This window comes from Saimiri boliviensis, chromosome 6, assembly GCF_048565385.1.
Source record: "Saimiri boliviensis isolate mSaiBol1 chromosome 6, mSaiBol1.pri, whole genome shotgun sequence".
Taxonomy (NCBI): Eukaryota; Metazoa; Chordata; class Mammalia; order Primates; family Cebidae; genus Saimiri; species Saimiri boliviensis.
In genome coordinates, this window is record NC_133454.1 from 55,873,089 (window position 1) to 55,898,646 (window position 25,558).

Here is a 25,558-nt window from a genome sequence, read left to right on the forward strand (position 1 = left end):
GGTGAATTATGCGCTCCACGACTCAGGTTCCCCCTCTGTTCAATGGGAGGAAAAACAGGATCAACCTTATAATGCTGCTAGGAGGAGGATTCGATGAGATCTTGAGTGTAAAGTGTCTTGGACACAATAGACAATAAATGTGAGTTGTTATTGTACCTGTTGTAACAGTTTTGTAGCAATATTGGTTCCAGTTGTCCCATGTCATATCCACGTGGCTCTAGTTCTCCCCTTCTTAGCTTTGCCCTTGGGAGGCTCCAAAGACCTCTGGTTCCTCCTTTTCCAGATGACAGCGCTGCTCAGATTCCCCCAACTGCTGGCCGCCTTCTGAGTGTTCTTGCCTGTGGCCTTGGGCTTGGCTCAGCCACTGCTGGAGCAGTCATAAGAAAGTCATGCAAGGCTCAGTTCGGGCCAGGCAAACACAGGCATGCCTCACTGTACCTAGCAGGGTGCTCTTTGAAGTGTTGTATACAAATCAGGTTTTGTAAATGAAATATTGTTTTCCTTCACCAGAGAACCTGCATTTAAAGAAATAGTGCAGTGGCTCATGCCTGTAATCCCAGCACTCTGGGAGGCTGAGGCAGGTGGATCACTTGAGGCTAGGAGTTCAAGACCAGGCTGGCCAACATGGCGAAACCCTATCTTTACTAAAAATACGAAAATTAGCCAGACTCGATGGCGTGCACCTGCAATCCCAGCTATTCTGGAGGCTTTCATGAGAATTACTTGAACCCAAGAGGCAGAGGTTGCATTGAGCCAAGATCACACCACTGCACTCTAGCCTGGGCAACAGACTCTGTCTCAAAAAAAAAAAAAAAAGAAAGAAAGAAATATAAGACTGAATCTTTTCAGAGAACAAAGAATGCATTTGTTTATGGTCAGTTAGAACCAAATATCACCTATGGGCTTTGCTTAAAGCGAAATCAAGCCCATGGATGATATTCTATATTCTATATCATAGATGATATTCTATATTAGGAGTTTTTTTTTTTTTTTTTTTTTTTTTTTTTTTTTTGAGACGGAGTTTTCGCTCTTGTTACCCAGGCTGGAGTGCAATGGCGTGATCTTGGCTCACCGCAACCTCCGCCTCCTGGGTTCAGGCAATTCTCCTGCCTCAGCCTCCTGAGTAGTTGGGATTACAGGCATGTGCCACCATGCCCAGCTAATTTTTTGTATTTTTAGTAGAGACGGGGTTTCACCATGTTGACCAGGATGGTCTCGATCTCTCGACCTCGTGATCCACCCGCCTCGGCCTCCCAAAGTGCTGGGATTACAAGCTTGAGCCACCGCGCCCGGCCTTATTAGGAGTTTTATGTTTCTTTTTTCTCCCTTGATGACGTCTCACAGTGTGTGATTCTAACAAGACATTTTAAAAAACTTAATCTAGGCCATCACTGTGGATGGTTTCATCTGAGGGCTTGGAAGTGGGTTTTGCAGGCCACTTATGTAGCTGATAAACTGAGCTTAGAAAGATTTGGATAGCCAGTCACTGGGAGTAAACGTAGGTTCCTGCGGAGGCCAGTGGTGGAGAGCTGTGCTCCTAGCTCTGGACTGGGACTTTTGCAAGTGTGGCTGAGAAGAGTGATCAGGCTGAACTTGGACTCTAAAGCGAGAGCTGCCAAGCCAGAGAAGGCTAACCACTCTGTCTTGGAAAGGGAAGCAGTGAAGCTGCCTGAAGGCAAGGAGTCCCTCCCTAGGTGTCCGACAGGAACCAGAACCAACTTTCTTTCCGAGGATTTGGTGCCTCCCATAAGGTCGGCTTGTCAGTGCAGGAAGAGGGCAGCTGTCGAGCTATAGGGCACTCCTCGGACTCTGTAGAGGCTGCCCTTGTCCATGTGGCCCGGGAGGGACAGGTGCTTTTCTGGCATAAAGCAAGGTAGGGAGCAGCAGTATCTGAGATTTGTGACTTTTTCAGAATGCAGCAACCCATCAGTGACCCGGTGGGCTGCCCCATCCTGTTCAGGCAGGCCTCTGAGGATGCGGGGAGTCTAAGTGCATAAGAGGCCTCTAGTTCCCCTCCTTCCCTGGGTCCTAAGGCCTTCCAAGTACCACCTGGAAGCAATGAGAATCCTGCCTGGAATGACAGAGGCTCCCAAAAGCAGAGAGGAACAGAGAAGTAGGTGTCTTGACTCTGGTTTGCATGAGCCCTGACCCCAGCCTGCCCACGCCCCCTCCCTTCTCCCCACTTCCCATCTCTCTCTCAGGTTCCTGTTCATCTTTCCAAACTCAGTTCAAATGCCTCATTCTCCAACTGGCCCTCCACCACCACTACCTCCGCTTGTGTGCCTTAATGGGCTTCGTGTGTGTGTGTGTGTGTGCCTGTGTGCACACGGCTCCCCACCAGGTAGTGGAATATTTGGGAAATATGGTAGAACAGTACCTGGCACTGTTCAGTTCTGGTGCATTCAGTTAAGTGTGTACTAAATAAATGCGTGGAGGCGAGTAGATCACTTGAGGTCAGGAGTTTGAGACCAGCCTGGCCAACGTGGCGAAACCCCATCTCTACTAAAAGTAGAAAAAATTAGTGGAGCATGGTGGTGCACACCTATAATCTCAGCTGCTTGGGAGGCTAAGACAGGAGAACCGCTTGAACCTGGGAGGCAGAGATTGCAGTGAGCTGAAATCTCACCACTGTGCTCTAGCCTGGGTGACAAGAGCAAGACTCCATCTCAAAAACAAATAAATTAATTGAATAAGTAAGTAAATAAATGTACGGTTGGATTATTGGGCTGAACCTCTCCACCTGCCTATCACCCTGCTTCCTGGGGGCCACGAATGCCCATCTCCTCTGCTCTTCCGGCTGCTTTGCTCCCTGTTGCAGCCAGTGATCCACAAAACCTGCCCCCTTTTCCCAGGAAGGTGAGTTTGTTGGCTTTATGCAAATAGGGTGTGGAATGGGCTCCATCCAGTCAGCTCTGGTAAATATTGCCCAACTCCACCACTTGCCGCTGGGCCCGGGAGCTGTTTACAGAGGCATCTCAGTGTTGGCTCGGTGGTTGTTGGGTGCTAGGACCTAGCCTCTAGGGACCCAGAGTGTGTGCAGGATACTGACCAACCCAGTTTGAGGTTGGTAATTAGGTCAGCTAACTATCCTATCCCAAGCCAAAACAGGGCTCTTAATAAATGCCGCTTGGGAAGTAACAGGGCCATCCATTCTGGGGCTGCCCTCTCCTGGCCATTTGAATGGAAACAGTGTGGCTGGGGACATCCAGTGACACTTGACATCACTGTGACATTATTTTTCATAAACTGTGGAGATAAATTTCAGTTTGGTGGCTCCCGCCTGTAATCCAAGCACTTTGGAGGCCAAGGTAGGCGGATCACCTGAGGTCGGGAGTTCAAGACCAGCCTGACCAACATGGTGAAACCCTGTCTTTAAAAAAAAAAAAAAAAAAAATTCAGTTAAGCCTCTAGCCCTGGGGTGAGTCTGAGACTCACAGACTCGTGGGGCTGATGGGTCCTTGAGGCCGTCCGTCCCCTTTTGTCAGCAGCGTCTGGAAGAGCCCCGCTACTCTGGCACAAGGCTGCCTTCCTCCCTTTGATCCTGTGTGTTGACACCTTTGTTTATTCATAATATAACATTTTATGACTCAGTTTTCACCCTCTGCAGTGAAATTTAAAAAGGAGAAGAAGAATGTCGTCGTATAGAACTAAATATATTCCATTTTTATCATTCAAGATTTTGCATTTTTGGTGTTAAAATATTTAGTGCATGTAATGAAATGAAGGTCAGAGTGATGATGCTGGTTACTTTAATATTCTTATTTAGCAAAATGAAACAACTGTATCTGACTCTCAAAAAAATGTTTACTAAGTATGAGCCTCAAAAGTCTAAGAAACAGTGACTCCAGCACGGCCTATGCCTTGTATACAAATTCTGCCGACTCCCCTGTCAGATGGCCCGTGGTCCTGTGTCTCTGCCAAAACTCATCCTGGGTTTTCAGACTTGCTCCCAGCCGTTCCAGGGCTGAGCGGGTTGAAATGGTAGGCGCCATCATCTCTCTTGGTCACTCTGCCCGCCCTGTCTCGGGGCCTGTGTCTGTCCTGATCACATGGCAGCCCTTCAATATTTGAAAAGAGTCATCATCCTGAAATCATCCCCTTTCTATGTAAATATCCCAGATCTGCAAACAGCTCCATAGTCATTCAGCCGATTGCCTTCCTTAAAGCAGTTATATACTTAATACACGAATACTTTCTTGTTATAAAAAATTTCATAATAGAGATAGAAAGGAAGATTTTTTTTTAATACCTGTTCACTCTCAGTCCTCTTACAGAGGTAAATCCTTTTATCAGGGTAGTGTATATATGTCTAGAAGACTTTTTCTCTGGATATATATTACAAATGGAAATGTATACATTTTTGCGGAGTCTAAAAAATGCCTACAAACATATGTATAAAGTATACTGCATGTATTCTTTAGTGACTTTCCTTTAAAAATTTAAAATAATATTTATAGATTGTTTCATGGTAGTACAAGAGTTATTTTGTTAATGACCACATAATACTCTATTGTTTTAGGGTTTTTCTGGGTTTTTTTTCTTGCTCTGTCACCCAGGCTGGAGTGCAGTGGTGCTATCTCAGCTCACTGCAACCTCCACCCCCAGGGTTCAAGCAATTATCTTGTCTTAGCCTCCCCAGTGGCTGGGATTACAGGCACCCACCACCATGCCCAACTATTTTTTGTATTTTTTTAAATAGAGATGGGGCTTCACCACGTTGGCCAGGCTAGTCTTGAACTCCTGATCTCAAGTGATCCACCTGCCTTGGCCTCCCAAAGGGCTGGGATTACAGGCGTGAGCCACCGCACCTAGCTTGTTCTATTGTTTTAACATAATCTTACTTTTCCATTCCCCCGTCCATGGATATGAGGATGCTTCCGATACTTTATTTTACAATGCTGTGATGAGCTCCTTGAACTCGTTTGTGCCTTATTGCCTTTACATGCATGTGCTTTGGTCTGCCAATCACTCCCTTTAAGTATGAGATCTGCAAGTGTATGGCATAATGCTCAATGCTCAGATGAGATCCAGGCAGGCCAGAGCATGGTGCAACCATTTGTTCATCCAGCCATCCATTTACCCATTTGACACATTTTTATTGAGCAGGTACTATGCCTTTCTCTTGCCCTGATTTCTGCTTGCGCCAGCTGCAAATAAGGCAGGAATGAGGCCTGCCCTCCTAGGACGATGCAGTCTAGTACGGGAAACTCCCTCCATTCGGATACTCTACTTCTGTTAGTACCACCCATCCTGTGGGATTTTTAAAAGATAACTATATCACACTGTCAACTTACATGTTCCTTGAATCAGTTAATGTGTCTTAAGTCCTTTTTCATGTAAATTGTTGTCTCAACTTGTGCAGTTAATTTTCATATTTCTAAGTAAAGGATTTTTATATTTCTTCCTATGTTTTATCTTATGAATTGCTTCCCTTCCTGCCATATGTTAGAGCTTTTGTCTTTTGTTTTCTTTTGTTTTAATCTTGATGTCTGTGCAGAGTATTAGCTGGCCCTGCTCCTCATGCAGAGATGTAATAAATATACATGCTACATCTCCATCCACGTTACCAATTAGATTCCTAGCCACACTGGACCACAAACAGGGTCCTGTGGCATGCCACTGGAGATATCCCTCCTAGATGACACTGACCCCTCGTTAATTAGCCCTATCTCAGCCCATATGACCTCATCTTAACCTCCAGGACAGTACATAAATACGGATATGAAGATTTCAATGATAGTGTCTGTCTGATCTCCCATTCTAAAAACTGATATGAAAGGAAACCAGCCTAGTTTGGCTGGACTTTTTTATTTTATTTTATTTTATTTTACTTTTTATTTTTATTTATTTATTTATTTTTTTGAGGCGGAGTTTCACTCTTGTTACCCAGGCTGGAGTGCAATGGCGCGATCTCAGCTCACCGCAACCTCTGCCTCCTGGGTTCAAGCAATTCTCCTGCCTCAGCCTCCTGAGTAGCTGGGATTATAGGCATGCGCCACCGTGCCCAGCTAATTTTTAGTATTTTTAGTAGAGACAGGGTTTCACCATGTTGACCAGGATGGTCTCGATCTCTTGACCTCGTGATCCACCCGCCTCTGCCTCCCAAAGTGCTGGGATTACAGGCTTGAGCCACTGCGCCTGGCCCCCCCCCTTTTTTTTTTTTTGAGATGGAGTTTCGCTCTTGTTGCCCAGGCTGGAGTGCAATGATGCGATCTCGGCTCACTGCAACCTCCGCCTCCTGGGTTCAAGCAATTCTCCTGCCTCAGCCTCCTGAGTATCTGGGATTACAGGCGCACACCACCATGCCCAGCTAATTTTTTGTATTTTCAGTAGAGACAGGGTTTCACCATGTTGACCAGGATGGTCTCGATCTCTTGACCTCGTGATCGACCCGCCTCAGCCTCCCAAAGTTGGCTGGACTTTTTAAGTCACATGATACGGTGGAAACAGGGTTGATTTGGGGGATTTGGTCAGACCTAGATTCAAACTCTGTCACTTCTTAGCTATATGGTCTTTGGGAAATCATTTGACTTCTCCGAGACTCACTTTCCTCTATTCGAGGACTGTCTAACATATTTATGCATGAGTACCACATATATTTAATAAGCACTTACTAAGTGATTATGCACCATGCTAGGCAGGCCATAGTAAGCCAGATAGATCTCCCAGGTAATAAGTGTACAAAACTCATGTCTTCAATAATTATAGTGACAGACATAAGGAAAGCCCTCCCTGGAATAAGTTTTCTGGACATTCAGCCCTAACTCTTGAGACATGGGAATGTATCAGAGATTATTTCCCTTTTATACGTAGGGAGACTGAGATATACTCATAGAATCCTTTAGCTCAAGTCCACTCAGCTTTTCGGTAACAAATTTGGTAGCTGCTCCCTAGCCTTGGGGAATTTATCTTAAACTGTCAATTGAGTAGGTTCAGCCAATCCTTGTGCCTAGAGCCCTGTCCCAGGATAATATGCCTAACAGGATAGGAATATAGTCTATACAAATTAAACCAAAGCCCAAGTCCAATGTTAAAGAGAGCTTCATGACAATGCTGTATTACCTCACTTACCCAGAGAGCCAGCAGCCTCCCCTATTTAGACAGCTGACCGTAAGAAGGAAGCCAATGAGACCTCAAGTGAGGCCCTTTCTCTGAGCCTTAAACTTTTATTTTACAGATGGTTGCTCTGAGCTTAATGATTTGGTTATACTGTCCCTTAGCAGATAAAAGTACAAATTAAAACTGGGATACAGGATTGCTGAAAGCCAGCATACCAGTAGAAACAGAGATAAACTTGGTTGTGAGAAAAAAAGAAGAAAAAAAAAAGAACTGGGAAAAGCAAAGCTCAGAGCTGCAAAAAACAAACAAACAACAACAACAACAACAACAACAACAAAAAAAAAAAAAAAAAAAAAACAAAAAAAAACAAAAAAAAAAACCAAGAAAAAAGGGCAGTCTGGGGCCACATAGTGCTATGGGCCAACAGAAGTCAAACATTTCAGTATCCCTGAGGGCATGGTTGCTTTTAAAAGGAGTTTGAAATTATGACTCTGAGTCATTGACTAAATTATCTTTCAGGTGTGCTTTAAGGCAGAATAGGGATGTATATGATACCTTTTAGCAAGATCTCTGTTCAAAAAGAAACCAATAAATACCTATCCAAAACTGAGATAAAAGGCTTTGGAGCTTCAAGGGATAGATTTCTGTGACTGAAAATCCACTTATTTAGGAAGGCTTCCTGAGAAAATCCTAGGCATTTGAAAGGCATGCTGAATTACATGACTTGAGTTCAAGTCACAGCTCTCCTGCTAGCCAGCCATGGGCCTTGGACAAACCTCTTATTATTTATGAATCCTGTTTTCCTTAAGCAGGAATAACATTACCTGCCTTTTCAATCTCATGAAAGTATTCTGAAAATCAACACAAATGCGTTTAAAAGGGCTTTGTAAACGCAGAACAGCATGGAGATGTACAAGTGAGGTCTGTGGGCCACACCCCAGGTGTTGCCTACTGCGAGACAGTGACACAGATGTGGACAAAGAGATCAATTCGAGTTGTTGCTTTAAATAGCCGGGTGCGGCGGCTCAGGCCTGTAATCCCAGTATTTTGGGAGGCTGAGGTGTGTGGATCATGAGGTCAGGAGTTCGAGACCAGCCTGGCCAACATGGTGAAACCCCATCTCTACTAAAAATACAAAAATTAGCTGGGCGTGGTGGCATGCGCCTGTAATCCCAGCTACTCAGGAGGCTGAGGCAGGAGAATCACTTGAACCCAGGAGGCGGAGGTTGCAGTGAGCTGAGATTGTGCCACTGCACTCCAGCCTGGGCGACAGAGTGAGACTTGTCTCAAAAAAAAAAAAAAAAAAAATATATATATATATATATATATATATGTATATATATGTACATGTATGTATTACATACATATGCATATTTTCATATGTGTATGTATATATGCTCATTTAGATAATGTATCTTTAAACCTTTCGAGACACGCTTTTCACCAGGCAAAAAGGCAGCTGTGCAACTAACTTTGATATCTTGTAAACTGTAACATTCTATATAGCTATGTGACATTTTGAATGCATACTGACTTACATCTTAATGTTTTCTAATCTAACATTAAGAATTAGCTTTTAAAAATCAAACATTGCGGAAATACACGGCTTAGAAAGTGGATACCTTCTAGAAGCCCAAATGCTGTCCTTTGCATCTATGATTCACAGTTTGGTTAGAGACCTTCAGATTTTTTTCTGTGCTAGTTCTTCTGCTCCTGGAGGCAGTCAACAGACAATTTCTGAAATAAACAGTCCTTTGTTATAAAAGAGAAACCTTTAGGGGTGGAAATACATTTTATATCCAAAAAGCTCTCCAGTCTCTGCTGTTTGGGCCTTAGGCTCATCCTCTTGAGTTCTTACTTAGGGGATTGCAGGAAATAGCTTTTTGACTGGCTACCCTGGCTACAGTTGTGCTCTCTTCAAGTCCATGTTCCACAGGGCTATTAGGATAACTGAACTAAAACGAAAATCTCACCGCAGTCGCTCCCCTTTAGTCCCACCTTGCCTTGCCCGGAGACCCTTCAGCACTCTTTTGTATTCTGCCTTGAGCCCCTGCCTCCTCACCCACCTGTCCTGTCCCTCCCCGACAGCAGCAGTCCCAGATTGCTGGTCGTTCCTGAATGGGAAGAGGAAGTGCTGTTTCACTCTCTGCCACTTTGGACAGAGCCGCTTCCGCCTCCTGGGATGCCTTTCTTTGCTTTTTCTGCCTGGTAAATTCTTCTTCATCCTTCAGGGTTGCTCAGAAGGACTTTTTTTCCCAGAGCCTTCCTCATCTCATTCCCTTTTCTCCAGCGATTCTCTTCCCTGACACAGTGAATGGCAGCCTTTTCTTTGCCACCCCGAACTCGCTTCTGAATGTTAGAAGTACCACTCTGTAGGAGATGGCTCTGATGTGCCCAGCCTCCCAATTAACCTGGGGACTTCCTATTCATCTTTGTGTCCCTAGTGCCTTTTGGTATATAATAGGTGCTTGGTAAATGTTGAACTACACTGAACTGGAAAGGGAACCTTTATAGGGCAGGAAACTGTATTTCATGCATGCCATGTAGAAGACCACGTTTTCCAGCTGCTGTTGGAACAGACCTTGGGCTGCCTCACTTGATTTGGGGGTGCCACAGGAGTACAAGAGACAAGGAGGACCTCAGGTTTCCTGGAAGACTAAAACATGAATATTACCAGAGATTGGCCAGGCATGGTGGCTCATGTCGGTCATCCCAGCACTTTGGGAGGTCAAGGTGAGCAGATCACAAGGTCAAGAGATTGAGACCATACTGGCCAACATGGTCATCTCTACTAAAACCCCATCTCTACTAAAAATACAAAAATTAGCTGGGCATGGTGGTGTGTGCTTGTAGTCCCAGCTACTCGGGAGGCTGAGGTAGAAGAATTGCTTAAGCCTGGGAGGCAGAGGTTGTAGTGGGCCAAGGTCGCGCCACTGCACTCCAGCCTGGGGACAGAGTGAGACTCTGTCTTAAAAAAAAAAAAAAAAAAAAAAAAAAATTATCAGAGATAACTGCTTCATTCATCCAATGCCCTTCAGGGGCAACCTTCCAAATCACAGGCTTACTCAGAAAATGCCAAAGAGATTCCCATTCAGACCTGTTGAAAACTTTGCTCTCAGTAACTATTTAGGCCACAAATATGTGTGAAGGTCCCAGATTACACTTGTAAGTGTAGTCTGGAAATGTTTGCCCCAACTGTGTACCACACATAAAAGCAATACTCAGTACACAGAAGAGGCCAGAGTGAACAAGCACCTCTCGGTAGCTTCCAGAAGCCCAGAATTCTCAGTGGGAGGCCCAGGGCAGCTGTCTCACAACATGGTATAGGCAGAAGGGAGGGGCCCAGAGGCCAAATAACCATGTAGAGAGTCAGATTCTCCTCTTCCTAGCTGTGTGATGTTGCAAGTGTTGCTTAAATTCTCTGAGCCTTGGCTTCTGTATCTGTTAAAACAGTTTGGTAAGATTACTTCTCTCGGCTAACGCCCTTTTCGGCCTTGGCCCACCTGTGCCAGGTGAAAAAAAAATAGATTACTTCTCTAATCGAATTATCAAGAAGAATAAATGGTGGTACATTTGAAAGTGTTTCTCATCTCTACCATGCTTTAAAAAAATACTTTTTCCTCTTTCTTGAGCCGATGCTCCTGTAACTGATCTGTGTAGTGCTTCATGATCATGAGTTGGTGCAGCACACGGTATAGGTGCATGCATGTGTGCATTCAGCAAAGGCCAAATGTACTTCATTTTACTGGATTCATCTGGAACCCCATAGTAAATACACACTGGGACCAAAATTTCATGACATTACTGAGCCACCTGTTTCCCCTCTTCACCTCTTCTCTTAATGGGGGAGGTCAGAGCAAATATCATACCTTGTAGTTAATTTATGTATGTGAGACTCAAGGAAATACAGGATGCTGGCTCAAGAGCCAAGTGCGTTATGTTTCCATATCAAACAGATGTGTGTTTATCTGATTCTGAACCTTGCCCTGCATAGTCTTTGAGAACTCTGAATGGGGTTCAGAGTTCTTTCTTTTGACTGAGACTAAATATTAGTAGAGGAACAGGATTAGGGCTACAACTGAGTTATTACAATAGCCAGAGTAGGCAACAACTTCAAAGTGATAAAAACAAATGATAGAGCCCTGTGGTGGTGCAGTAGAATGAACCGGACACTGGATAGGGGGTTAGCAGACCCGTGCTAGTCAGCCCTGGCTTGGTCTTCAGGCCTAACTTGATTGCAGCTCCAGCTGTGTTTCCCTGAGCAAGTTACTTTCCCTCTCTGGCTTCAGAAATCATATCCGTACAATGATCCAGGTGGTATCTTTATTTCCTTCTAGTTCTGAGGGTGAAGGAAGGGAATCAATACTTTTTGGAATATCTGCCATGCTTGGTAGAGTGCAGTAGCGCAAACTCGGTTCACTGCAACCTCCGCCTCCCTGGTTTAAATGATTCTCCTGCCTCAGCCTCCCAAGTAGCGGGGACTGCAGGTGTGCCACCACACCCAGCTAATTTTTGTATTTTTAGTAGAGATGAGTTTTCGCCATGTTGGCCAGCATGGTCTCAATCTCTTGACCTCGTGCTCTGCCCACCTTGGTCTCCCAAAGTGCTAGGATTACAGGCGTGAGCCACTGCGCCTGGCCAAAGAGTCTATAGCAGAGAGGATTGTGTAGAAGTATGGAGTCAGACCGACTTATACTGAAATCTCAGCTCCACTATTTACCAGCAGTGTGACTTTATGCAAATTTGTTAATGTCTGTAACCCTCAGTCTTTTCATCTATAAAATGGGTCTAGTAGCACAGTAAGCATACTTATATTCTTATAAGTTGACTCTCCTACCCACTGTACATTATAAACTTCTTAAATAGGTTCCATCTGGACTATTTCTCTTCTTTTTTGGAGGAATAATCTAGGACTACAGAGGCGAGTGAAGTAATGTAATATTAGGTCATGCAACTAGTTGGAGGCAAGCATGGGTCCTGAAGTCAGGATCCTGATTGATTCCAGCCTTGTGCTTATTTGCTGGATGTCTTTTTTTTTTTTTTTTTTTTTTTTGAGATGGAGTTTCGCTCTTGTTACCCAGGCTGGAGTGCAGTGGCGCGATCTCGGCTCACTGCAACCTCCGCCTCCTGGGTTCAGGCAATTCTCCTGCCTCAGCCTCCTAAGTAGCTGGGATTACAGGCACGCGCCACCATGCCCAGCTAGTTTTTTGTATTTTTAGTAGAGACAGGGTTTCACCATGTTGACCAGGATGGTCTCGATCTCTCGACCTCATGATTCACCCGCCTCGGCCTCCCAAAGTGCTGGGATTACAGGCTTGAGCCACCGCACCCGGCTCCCTGGATGTCTTTTTTATCATCCTCGTTGAGGACAGCAAAGTCCTTCCCTATAAGCAGCCCAGGAATATGTCAACAACAACAACAACAAAACAGTATGATGATGAACTGCGTTTTTACACTAGACACTTCCCAAGAACAGCCACTGGGCTTGGAAACAGAGTTTGATGCTTAGCATTTCTTCCCCCTCCCACACTCTCTCCTTCTGCCATTTCACTTATTTAGGGGCAGAACAGCCTTCTGTGGGGGCAAACCAGAAGTTCTGCGTGGTGCTTTCCCCTAGTCAAAAAACCAAAAAAGGTAGCTCTGTCTTCTTTTCTACCAGGTAGGCCACTGAGAACACCAGCAGATGCTGGCTCGGAGGGGATCAGGTTCACAAAAGAGAACACCCATCGGTGCAGCTGCCCACTGGCGAGGATGCTACAGGTGTCTCAGGAGGGCTCTGCAGCAGTGCTTCAGTTAAAATGATTCAAGTCCTGGGCACCATGAAGCATTCGTGAGGGTGGGTCTGCCATGAGGGCACAGCCTCCTGCCAACATTTTTAGAACTGAATTCAGGGATTTATATTCCAGAGGGAGAAGAAAACTTTTATGGGCTTAAAATGATGGGGTTTTTCATGCATCTATCAGCACTAGCAATGCTCTGTCCTAAGAACTGAAGCCAAAGTGTTAAATAACATGACTGATAAGATGGTTGCATTTTCAGAATAGGCACATGCAGGAAAAATAAGGATGGCTTTTTAGAAGGCTTCTTATTAGCGGGAGCAACCCCACATGGTTCCAGCCTCCTAGGAGTCATTTGTCTCCTCTCTTTCAGCCCTCCTTTGTGTGGTTTGATGATCTCAGGGCGATAATCCCAGTTTGCATGGGCAAAGGCACACCTAGGCTGCTGTAGCATACGTTTGATTAGAGTCCAGGGGCTGCATGAGGTCATCTCCCCAAGCACTTTCCAGAGGCTTCTGAGGAAGCAGGATCCTTGGACTCTTAAGGAACAGCCAACAGCCATGGAGATGGGAGACTCCCCCAAGCAAAAATGCAGCCAGTATCTCTTGGGGTACTTTCAGCCCTGTTCACTTGAGATGAGTTACCCGTCTGCCCCATTCCACCACTTAGAATACATTTTTAGACTGTTTTCCTGAGGAATACATTTGCCAATCCTTTATAGATCAGTTACAAAACAGAAACTCTTCCTCACTGCTAGAGAGAAGTGTAGAAGTGGGGAGAAAGAAAAAAAATCTTGCCTGTAATTGAAGGCAGGTTGGGAGATGTTCACGCTTTGAAACGCTCCTTCTTGTGAAATGTTTATGAAACACTTTCCACAAACGAGTTATGCAACTGGGACAACAGCTTTGATCATTTTCATCACCAGTGATATATTCATTAGTGTTGGGCTGTTTCCCCCAGAGAGGGCCATGTGAAAATGTCATGGGGAGGGGGTTAAAGATGAATATCCCAGCCCCACCATGCCACATCCCATGAACCCAAAACAGATGGTCAGTAAGGAGGGCCCAGTGTACATCTGGGCCAGAACGCCACCTTTTCCATCACTATTCTCTCTCCTACCCTTGGGATATGTGTGATATTTTTTGGTAGATAGAGCACCAGAGGAGGGTCAGGAGACCACTCTCTTTTTTTTTTTTTTTTTTTTGAGACGGAGTTTCACCCTTGTTACCCAGGCTGGAGTGCAATGGCGCGATCTCGGCTCACCGCAACCTCCGCCTCCTGGGCTCAGGCAATTCTCCTGCCTCAGCCTCCTGAGTAGCTGGGATTACAGGCACACGCCACCACGCCCAGCTAGTTTTTTTGTATTTTTAGTAGAGACGGGGTTTCACCATGTTGACCAGGATGGTCTCGATCTCTCGAACTCGTGATCCACCCGCCTCGGCCTCCCAAAGTGCTGGGATTACAGGCTTGAGCCACCGTGCCCGGCCTAGGAGACCACTCTCTTATTGGAGTTTTGCCAGGGTATTGCTGTATGAGTTTGTACCCATCTCTGAAGCTCTCTGAGCTTCTCTGAGATGGAAGGGTGAGCACTCATTCTCACACATCCTGGCTATGAGGCTAAAGCCAAGGAGGGATGTATAAAGGGTTTCCGCCTCCTCCGAAGGGGCTCTCTCCTTCCAGAATGAGGCTGCTGCCTTCTAAAGTAAGTGATGTCAGAGAGTTCACTGGCAACAGAAAAGAGAATCATCCTTGATACCTTTTTACCTTCCTGGTCACTGCCCAAGACTCAGTGTAATACCTTTGCACAGCACAGTGGGTGGAGAGGATCCTAAACTAACAAAGCTTGTCGCCTGTCCAATAAGTGGACAGGCTGCTCAGCAGCTGTGGCAGGGTAGAGCACCCTGTGGTTGCCCACATCTCCAGGGATGCACCCGTCCCGAGTAAAGTCTGGAGAAACACTCCACTTGCATGAGAAGAAATGCCAAAGAGACCCTGGAGATGATCTTCCTGATTCCAGGCAGGCTGTGGGTTTGGTTGGGTTTTCACAAGCACGGGGGAAATTGGGTTTTCATCCAATTTGCCTCCGGTTCTCACATTAGAAGTCAATGGGCTCCAAAAGTAGTCTCTCTATCTCATCTTCCAGATCCACAGCCAACACCCAGTCACCTGGAAACTTTCCAAGCTTTTCTCCTTAACAGCTGTAAAAAGAGATTTTTGTAAATTCTGGAGGACTTTATTTCTTAGTTTCTTTATTTCTGACCCCCTGAGAGTGTCAAACATGTCTGTTGGAGGGTGTGGGCATTATCAGTGTATCCTTCCTCCTTCCTGTTGAGCTCAGCTGATAGAGACCACGGACCAAAGCTGAGATTTAAGAACCTGTCATCAAGAAAGAAGTCTCTTTTATTGTCTTTCTATTTGCTCTGTTTAGGATTGCCTTCTTTTGGGGTTACCTATCAGTACTTCACAGCCAGAGGGTAACGAATTATGAAAAATAAAAGATTCCATATCCAGCGGAACTGTAAAGAAGATAAAAATAAATAAATAAAAATTGTAAAAGAGTAAAAGGTCGGGCAAACAAATCAGAAAAATAATGCAGAGCGTTGTCAGAAAGCCCCAGACTAACACCCAAAGGACTTTTCTGCTCTCAGGCACTTGGTTTTCACAACTGGGAGGTCGGGAGTGCCCCCCAAAGAGTTTGAAGGGTAATTGATCCAGGAAGCAGATGAAAGAGTGAGTTTTCTTTTATGATGGCACTGGTTTCTGAAATTAAGTGTTCCAGGAAGACCTGGCACAGATTCTAACAGATAGCACCCAGGTTGGAGGCAAAGCACATGTTTTCAAGCTCTGTCATAGCTGCCTTTCCTTATCTCTCCCTTGTGCATAATGAGTCTACAGAGGAACCCTGCCTCTTGCCTCTGAGATGGAGCTGGGCCAAGCTGCCAGAGGCTGTTCCACCAGCATGATTTTACCTCCAGTGCTCCACGTTCTCCCTCTGTCCCCCTTCCTCCATCTTGCCTCCCCAGGACCCTTTGGGATGGCGAATGCCCAGGGGCAGGAGGAGGTTATAAAGGGAAGAGGTGGGGAGCACAAAGGCTTGGCTTAAGTAAAATCTCCTCTCAAAGCAAATCTTACAGTTGTAGTGGTGGTGGTCATTTTGAAATAAGTAGTTTATCATCTATTTCTAGTTTTGAAAAACTTGCTAACAGATGTTTTCCATGTTTTCCTGGAATCTAAGGATGTGAAAACTCTAATTTTGGGGAGCAGAACAAAGACACCAGAGTTTCTTAGACATGCCAAGTGTGGATGGGCACAGCTGAAGGGGCATGGGGCAAAGAAGTGGGGCTCTTGGAGACAACTCCCAGGCAGCCATGGGTTTTGAGTTTTCCGAACATCTGGCTCTCTGTCCCACAGTGCTATTTCCCATCTCTCTCCCTTCCTTCTCTTTGCTTCCAAGGTTCCATAATAGTCTCCTTAAGGGAAAGGAATGATTTCCAAAGACTGTCCCTTTGGAAATCCCTTTGGTAAGAAGATGGAAGAGCCATCTTCTTACCAATTTCTGTGCAACCAGGGCTTCTTGGTGTCATTTGGATCTGCTTTCCGTAAGATCACAGCAGCCATCTGGACTGGCCAGATCTATCAAATGCACTAGGGAATTGGAATCTGTAATATCATTTTTCAACAGTTAGGGAGAAAAATCATACAATAGGCAGGGAAACTGAGTCCCGTAGAGGCTGAATGGTTGCTCAAGATTACATAGTAAATTAGAGTCAGAGTTAGGGCTAGAAACAAGGCCAGCATTCAATGCCCCTGTTTAATATTTTCCTCCCTGTACCTCATTGGAGGCTGCAGAGAGATGGGTTTTGTTTATGTCTTTTGTGCAATTAATGTTCACTGGCTTTCCATTATGTGCAAGGCACCATATTTAGGAATTAGCTCCCTCCCCAGTCTCTAATGTTAGTAAGATCTTCCTAAATGTCCAACCAAAGAGAATTCTTTTTTCATTTTATTTAACTTTTAAGTTCAGAGGTACACGTGCAGGTTTGTTACATAGGTAAACCTGTGTCATGGGAGTTTGTCGTGCAAATTATTTTATCACCCACATATTAAGCCTAGTACCCATTAGTTATTGTTCCTGATCCTCTCCCTCCTCTCACCTTCCACCCTCCAATAGGCCCCAGTGGGTGTTGATGTCCTCTGTGTGTTCATGTGTTCTCATCATTTAGCTCACACTTCTTTTTTTTTTTTTTTTTGAGACGGAGTTTCGCTCTTGTTACCCACGCTGGAGTGCAATGGCGCGATCTCGGCTCACCGCAACCTCCGCCTCCTGGGTTCAGGCAATTCTCCTGCCTCAGCCTCCTGAGTGGCTGGGATTACAGGCACGCACCACCATGCCCAGCTAATTTTTTGTATATTTAGTAGAGACGGGGTTTCACCGTGTTGACCAGGATGGTCTCGATCTCTTGACCTTGTGATCCACCTGCCTCGGCCTCCCAAAGTGCTGGGATTACAGGCTTGAGCCACCGCGCCCGGCTAGCTCACACTTCTAAGTGGGAACATGTGGCATCCTGCATTCATTTGCTAAGGATAATGGCCTCCAGCTTCATACAGGTTCCTGCAAAGGACATGATCTCATTCCTTTTTATGGCTGCATAATACTCCATAATGTATACCACATTTTCTTTATCCAGTTTATCACTGATGGGCATTTCGGTTGATTTCACGTCTTTGCTATTGTGACTAGTGTTGTGATAAACATAAGCATGTGTCTTTATAATAGAACTGTTTATAAGGAATTCTTTCTTTAGTGATCCAAAGCACCAATTTTTCCCACAAGGATTAAGCACAAGTTTAGCTGTCAGTCTGAACTTCTGGCTTACGTTAAACTAACACAAACAGAAGATACTCTAGGATGTCAGTGATATTCACAATGGAGACCAAGAAAATGGTTTAAGCGAGCATTTCTATGGCCAAGAGTTTCTATCTGTTTAGGGAACAACAGATGTCTGCATAGGAGGGTCTCCCCAGTGTCTTTTAAAAGATATGGTCTAGATCTTGTGCCCTGCCCCCTGCTCCCCCCACCCCCATCACATTATATGAATTTAAAGCCACTCGAACACCCTCCCAAGGGACTTCCTGAAACGCTGCAAGAGGGTAGTTTTCCTGAGAAGGGAGGAGGGGTGGGCACAAGCAGTACTTCCTGCCCTGCCCGGGACACCTGGGAAGCCCACGAGTGGGTGGTTAGTGCTGTCACTGCAGGGTGCTAGAGACTGGAGAGAGTTTGGAAACTACCACGTGCCCCTCAGGCTGTAGCTGCAGCCTTGGCTGTGAGGAAGACATGCCTTCACCTGTAGGGAGACAGGCAAAGACTGTCACCAAAGCCACACAGGTGAAGAGGGCCAGCTGCAGAGGCAGACACAGAGGATGGAGAGGTGTGGAGACGGACGGGATGGGGAGGGAGACTCCTCCAGATCTGTGGTGCCCAGACATTGGGGTTTCATAGATGAAATTCCATGTAGGAAAATAAAACACAGAATTTGGGGGAGATCAGTAGAGCGCTGCCAGTTTTTTACTATATGGGGTAGAGAGTTTGAAAAATAGCATATAGGATCACTATCCTGTCCTAAAATAAATTTTAACATTCTTCCTCGTAAGAAAAAAAGAATATCATCTCAGAATTTCTAAGAATTTAATCTTTTTTTTTTTTTTTTTTTTTTAAGAGACAGAGTCTCACTACGTCACCCAGGCTGGAGTTCACTGGTGTGATCATAGCTCATTGCAGCCTCAAACTCCTGGGCTTGAATGATCCTCCCATCTCAGCCTCCCTAGTAGGTGGGGCTATCAGCATGTAACACCATGCCTGGCTAATTTTGTTTGTTTGTTTGTTTGTTTAGGGAGGAAGTCTTGCTATGTCGCCCAGGCTGGTCTCAAACTCCTGCATCGAGCCTTATTTTTTTGAAAGTCACCACACTACCATTGCCTTTATCATTTCAGTGCCACTCACAGAGGCCTCCACCCAGCTGCCCTGGCCAGAAGGGCACAAACGGGCAGGAAAATTAAGCTGCAGCCCAGTAGGCCCTGGGCTCTCTCTCTCTTGTCCAGGCTGTCACTCCTTTCCTGCCTGGATCTTCCTGCCCGGTGCATCAGAGATCACCTGATGGGGTCCAACACTGACTCTTCTCTTGCTTCCACTTGCAGATTAAAACCGAAGATCTCAGTGACTCTCTGCAGCAGACCCTCTCCCATCGGCCATGCCACCTGAGTCAAGGACCTGCCATGATGTCCGGAAACCAAATGTCTGGGGTAAATGCCAGGACGTGCCAGGGAACCCCGATATTCACAGTGGGCCAGTGCGTTTAATTCAGTCTCTCTGTGAGATGCAGGACTTCCATGCTTGGTACTCTGTGAATCCATAAAAGTCTAAAGACCCCCCTGCAGACAATGTGAGAAAGACATTTGGAGGCTGCGAGTGGGGTTCTAAAACAGGACTCTCACAGGTGAAGCCTGCCTAGGGATGTGAAGAGGGAGGCCTCTACCTCTCAGGGACAAAGGAGCCAGGCTTGCCAAAGCCAAGGACCCAACAGCTGTGCTGCTGGTGTCTGCCAGCCACATTCAGGGGAATCCTAGGTTGACAGCTGCTGCTACGGTTAGACAGTTTCTGTCCCCAGTGAGTCCACTCCGCCTCCCCTAAGGTTTTAGGTCAGAGCCAAACTAGAATGGAGTGCTGGTGTGAGAAGAAAGAGGCTTCTGAGAGGGTCACGGAGGGCTTTCATGTGATGAGACCGCTTCTCAGCAGGGATCACCCGGGGGAGAAAGAGCCACCCCTTGTGGAAATACATGAGAATACACTCCTGGAAATACATAAGAAGGTGCATCTGTCCCTTTACCTTCCATTCAGCAAGGCTTACCAGGTCTTTTCTATGTGTGCAAACCTAAGCTCAACCTCACGGGCACAGAGCTCTGGGGTCTGGATCACAGAGGACTCCTTGATCCCACAAGCATTGGAATTGTGAATCCTATGTCCTGGGCTGGTAGGAGAAACCCGGGAGAAATGGACTTTCTGTTTAACTAAATTGGTTTTATTAAGAATGAATAGCTTGCCCCACCCAACTCCCACCCCAACATCTCCAGGAAAGATTCAGACCCAGGAAACAGCCGAGGATTGGCTTTTAGCATAATCAGGTGGCATGAGATTAAAAAAGAATTGAACAGCAGGGACTGCATGTTATCTCCAGGATAAACTTTGAGAGATGGATAATACCCAGAACTCTGCCTTCAGGGTATTTTACAGTCTAGTTGGGAGACAGCACTGACACATAAAAATTAACTCAGGAGGCAAGAGTTAAGTAACAATCTGTCATACAGACTCCCAGGCTGAGTGCAGAAGCTGTAACAATACCAGCATTAATGGAGCAGCTACTATTTGCTAGACACTGGAGTACAAGGTCAGCCTGCAAACTCTCCGGGTCTGGAGACCCCTAGGACAGATGCATGACAGGCAGATGGGGCTGACATCCCCAGCTTGTAAATTCTGTGATGTGTGTGTATCTCTCCATGTGTAGGACATGGCTTCCCTCCATCCGCTCCAGCAGCTGGTGCTGGTTCCCAGCCACTTACAGTCTGTATCCCAGTTCCTGATATCTCAGACCCAGCCTGGGCAGCAAGGTAAGAACCCTGGGGGTTTCCACATAGACCAAGTCCAGTCAAGTGCTGCTGCTGCTGCTTTTTGCTGGGTGAGAGGGGGCCTAAGCACAGAACATGCATCCGTCACTTACCCCCCTGGTATTAAGACCTACTTATCCACCCCACGGTCTGAGGCAGTGCTCCTCCAGACTTAGTCTCCGTTTCTGCTTACCTTTCTCGGCCTCCGGTGGGGGTGGTCCGGCCCACCTCGTCAATTTCGTGGAGGGTTGAGACAGAAGGTGCAGGCGCGGAGGAGGGTGTGCTGTGTAAGGGAGGGGAAGCACCTGGGACATGCAGTGCAGACAAGTCCCAATTGCTTGGAAATCTCTCTCCCGGACAGACTGCCTGCTTGGAAGCCTGGCTGTGATTCTATTTGAATAGAGCAGCAGCGCCACCCACAGGTTGTAGAAAGGGTGTTCAGGTTTTCTTTGGCAGGGAAGTTACTCCCCGAGAACTTCTCCCTGGCCAAGAGCAAATAGATTGAACCATTAATAAATAGCTAACATTTCTTGAGCATGATGTGCCAGGAGCTCTGCTGAGTAATTTTTCTGACATTCCTTAAAATAACCTTGTGCAGTAGGTAGTCCTATTATGCCTCTGGTGATTTACTGGGAAGTTTCAGAACTGTTTAATTGAGACCCATACTCTTGGCCATCACACAAGTGGGACAGTGCTTCCCATCCTACTCTCACCTCCACCAACTAGGGTCAAAAGTGATGGAGAAGGCCAGGTGCAGTGGCTCACACTTGTAATCCCAGCACTTTGGGAGGCCAAGGCAGGCAGATCACTTGGGGCCAGAAGTTCGAGACCAGCCTGGCCTGCTTGGTGAAATTCCATCTCCACTAAAAATACCAAAATCAGTCAGGTATGGTGGTACATGGGAGGCTGAGGCAAGAGAATCACTTGAACCTCGGGGGTGGAAGTTGCAGTAAGTCAAGATCAGGCCACTGCCCTCCAGCCTGGGTAACAGCAGAACCAGATTGTCTCCAAAAAAAAAAAAGAAAAGAAAAAAGTGATGGAGGAAGGAAGTAAAAACTCTCTCCTATTGCACAAATCCCAAGTATAATAAATCCAGAATCCAAACAAATGCAACTCTACCTTCTGCCTTTAGCGCCTGCACAGATAGTCTCTATTCTTACAGTTTCCAAGGCATCTCAGAATATTATGGTGGTGAATGAGACCCTATTTGAATTTCTAAGTGTTTATTTTGGTTAAACAATACACATCATACTCTTGGAATAGAAAAGGGAAGGTAACAGTTTAATTTGTTTTCAGGAGACGGGTGAGTGACATGAAAATGGCCCAAGCATATAACTAATTATGTCAGTGTACGACGCAGTGGTAGAAAGACACTTCCAAATTTGGAGTCAGAAAAATTTACTGGTTTTTTAAAAAGTCACTTACTAACTGTGTGTTTTTGGAAAAGTTACCTAACGTCTTTGAGCTTCCATTTTCTCTTCTGTAAAAATGAGATAATAGCAAGGCTCTGCCTCAGGAGATTATTGAGAGTCACTAATGCATGTGAAAAGGCTGTATCCATTTCAACTGCAATGCCAGAATTGCCGTTAGTACCTAAGCCTCTAAACTCCCAGCTCAGGATTCCTTATAAGTGCTTTCTTGCCCACGTAGTTTAATGATGAACATTGAAGCCCTGACTTTTTGAGACTGAAGAGCGTGTAGGTCAACATCAGCAGATGCTGTACATTGTGACCCAGAACAGCCTAGGGACAACAGAGACCCCGAGATGCTGTCGAGTGATGAGCGATTGGGGTGACTGGGCCCTTGTCTGCTTCGGTGGTGGTTTGATGGCCCACTCCTGCTCTCCCAGCAGGGGTCTCCAGTGAGCCACCAGCCAGGCAGGGCCCTCTGGTAGTTTTCCTGGGGAGGGCGGAGAAGCAGGTACAATGCATACCGCCCAAGGGAGTTTCCAGAAATTCCGCCCTTGACTTTCCCTCCTCTCTCAGCCCTCCCTCCCCAGTATAAAATGTCCTGGTCAGTCACATGCCTCTCGCTGTGGCCCACCGCCCTTTGCAGCTGTATGATCGCATCTGCTTGTTCTGGCATCCTGGCAGATTTGGCTGGGCCTCTGTAGCCACCCCAGCTACTTCTCCTGCAGGGAAAGCTGAAATCCTCAGCCCCGGCTTGAACTCTCAGCAGCCACCCTACATTCCTTCCCTTCCTGGGTTTCTTCAGCTCTGGTAATCAAATCCCAGAGTAGATCCTCTTGACCCTCCTTAGCCGCTGCACCTCTCCGGACAGGCAGGCAGGAGGAAGGACTGGTTTGGGGACTGCTGTTTACATGTCTGTCTATCCCTGTGTCTGCTTTGCCTCCACCTGTATGTGGCAATGCCTGGCAGTGCCTGGGGGGCCTCTCCATGGGGCTTGATATGGGTGGAGGAACCTGATTAGGTGACAGGGGGTGGGAACAGTGATTATGGTGCCGAAGTGGTAGCACATGTCTTTCGAATGGCCTGGATTTTATTTGTCTGTTCCTTTGTCCCCCCCTTTCACCCAGGTCTGCAGCCAAATCTCCTCCCCTTTCCACAGCAACAAAGCAGTCTCCTCCTCCCACAGACTGGGCCGGGCCTGGCATCGCAGGTAAACAACCCCATTCTTCCTGTTTCCTCTAGGAATGCTTCAGCTCTCACTGGTTTCCTTCCTATCCCTTTAACAGGGCACTAACCCCTCTGGGGAGAGGGGACAGCAGGGAACTATCCCTGTTGGCACAGAGGAAATCCAAGCTACAGCAAGAAGGGACAATTTACCAAGCGTCACTGGTGGGGCTAGAATTAGAACCCAGAGATTCCAGCTCCCGGGCTAGCCTCCTTCGTGCTGTAGTCTCTGGACACCAGCCCTGCACAGGTCCTGGCATTGCTTCTCTGACAGCTGGGCTCAGCTGATTTCTCAGGCATAGCAAGATGGCCACCAGTTCTACCTAGGTGCTCTCAGGCCCCAAGGGGGAGACTGCAGTACCATGGACCTGCCAGGTGCGGTGGCTCACGCCTGTAATCACAGCACTCTGGGAGGCTGAGGTGGGCAGATCAGGAATTCGAGACCAGCCTGACAAACATGGTGAAACCACCTCTCTACTAAAAATACAAAAATTGGCTGGGCGTGGTGGCACGTGCCTGTAATCCCAGCTACTCAGGAGGCTACGGCAGGAGAATCACTTGAACCCAGGAGGCGGAGGTTGCCGTGAGCTGAGATTGCGCCATTGCACTCCAGCCTGGGCGACAGAGCAAGACTCTGTCTCGAAAGAAAGAAAGAAAGAAAGAAAGAAAGAAAGAAAGAAAGAAAGAAAGAAAGAAAGAAAGAAGAGAGAGAGAGAAAGAAGGAAGGAAGGAAGGAAGGAAGGAAGGAAGGAAAGAAAGAGGGAGGGAGGGAGGGAGGAAGAAAGAGGGAGGGAGGGAGGGAGGGAGGGAGGAAGAAAGAGGGAGGGAGGGAGGGAGGGAGGAAGGAAGGAAGGAAGGAAGGAAGGAAGGAAGAAAGAAAGAAAGAAAGAAAGAAAGAAAGAAAGAAAGAAAAATACCACAGACCTAATGTCTCAGACCACGAAGCCAGTGCCTCTCACCTTTGGGCCACCGTTCCAGATTGCCTCCTGCAGAGGGAACGTTTGTAAGCCAGTGGGCTGAGGTCTGGAAGAGAGGCTGTTTGCAGAGCCGCCATGGTTCCACAGAGCACCTTTTTGCCAATTAGAAAAAAGGCACCTCTTCTTCTGGCCAGCAGCAGCCTCATGCCAGGGTGCACAGCTTGGCGACAGCAGCATGAGCTGCATCCCAGCTGCCATTCTTCCCTGATCTGGGTGCCCCTGGACAGTTAATAACCTGCACAGCCGCATGAGATGGCTCTGCACAGATGGTTGGGCAGAAAGGTTGGAAATGACTACAGAGATCTCTGTGCTATGATCCCCGTGGCTCACCGAGAGCCCTGCCTTTAAAGAGGGCTAAGGCCGGGCGCGGTGGCTCAAGTCTGTAATCCCAGCACTTTGGGAGGCCGAGGCGGGTGGATCACGAGGTCGAGAGATCAAGACCATCCTGGTCAACATGGTGAAACCCCGTCTCTACTAAAAATACAAAGAACTAGCTGGGCGTGGTGGTGCGTGCCTGTAATCCCAGCTACTCAGGAGGTTGAGGCAGGAGAATTGCCTGAACCCAGGAGGCGGAGGTTGCGGTGAGCCGAGATCGCGCCATTGCACTCCAGCCTGGGTAACAAGAGCGAAACTCCGTCTCAAAAAAAAAAAAAAAAAAAAAAAAAAAAAAAAGAGGGCTGAGGCCACGAAAAACAGCTAGAGGGGAAGCACGCCATCTAGTGGTTGAAATGGGGACACCGGCATCATGAGCTGCTCTTCCACCTGCTCCTGGCAGCCCTCCCCGGAATCTCATAGTCATGGGTTACAGCTGGAAAAGATCTTAGACTATTCAAGATCAACTCTCAACTCTGGTGATATTTTGGCATGGAGAGACCGGTAGCAGAGAGACCGCGTAGAAGATTATGAAGATCATCCAGGGGAGGGGTAATAAAGGATTGGGTTAGAGTTGTGGCAGTAAGAAGAGGGGATGATTGAAGAGATGTTTTGGGAAGTTGAATCCGTGCAGTTTGGCAATGGATTGGAGGTGACAGGAGGAGGGAAAAGTTCTAGCAGAGAACTCCATAACTATTTGTCAAATGAAAGAACAAATGATTTAATGAAAAGGAAGGAAAAGGAAGGTTCAAAGAGAACTGGGGCTTTGCCCTGAGGGTCTGGTCTATGCCACACCCTCCTCACACACCCCCTCCCTGCAAAGCAAGACAAATTCATGATGCTTTCAGACTATGCTGTTCTGAAAGACCCCTCTTTGGGGCAAAGACTCCTAAACTTTTCTCTGATCCTTTTACCTTCTTGATCATAAGGATGCCTGTCTGAGTGGTAAACCCAAATATCCCAGAAGAGAAGGAGTAATAACCCTAATCTACAAAAAGTAAATTAAGTAGGAGAGAAGAGGTGGATTTAGCCCTCTGGGCTGGACACAGTGCCTGGACCCCTAGGCCCAGATTCCATTCCA

At 46.6% G+C, this 25,558-nt stretch overlaps 1 protein-coding gene across 1 annotated transcript in view; it reads left to right on the forward strand.

Moving 5' to 3' along the window:
- POU2F3 (POU class 2 homeobox 3) overlaps positions 1 to 25,558 on the forward strand; it is an 88,299-nt gene that overhangs the window by 44,647 nt on the left and 18,094 nt on the right. The window contains exons 4-6 of the mRNA XM_010334428.3: positions 19,032 to 19,136; positions 20,396 to 20,498; positions 23,032 to 23,114. Of these exons, the coding sequence (XP_010332730.3) occupies positions 19,032 to 19,136; positions 20,396 to 20,498; positions 23,032 to 23,114 (291 nt within the window). The remainder of the gene's footprint in view (positions 1 to 19,031; positions 19,137 to 20,395; positions 20,499 to 23,031; positions 23,115 to 25,558) is intronic.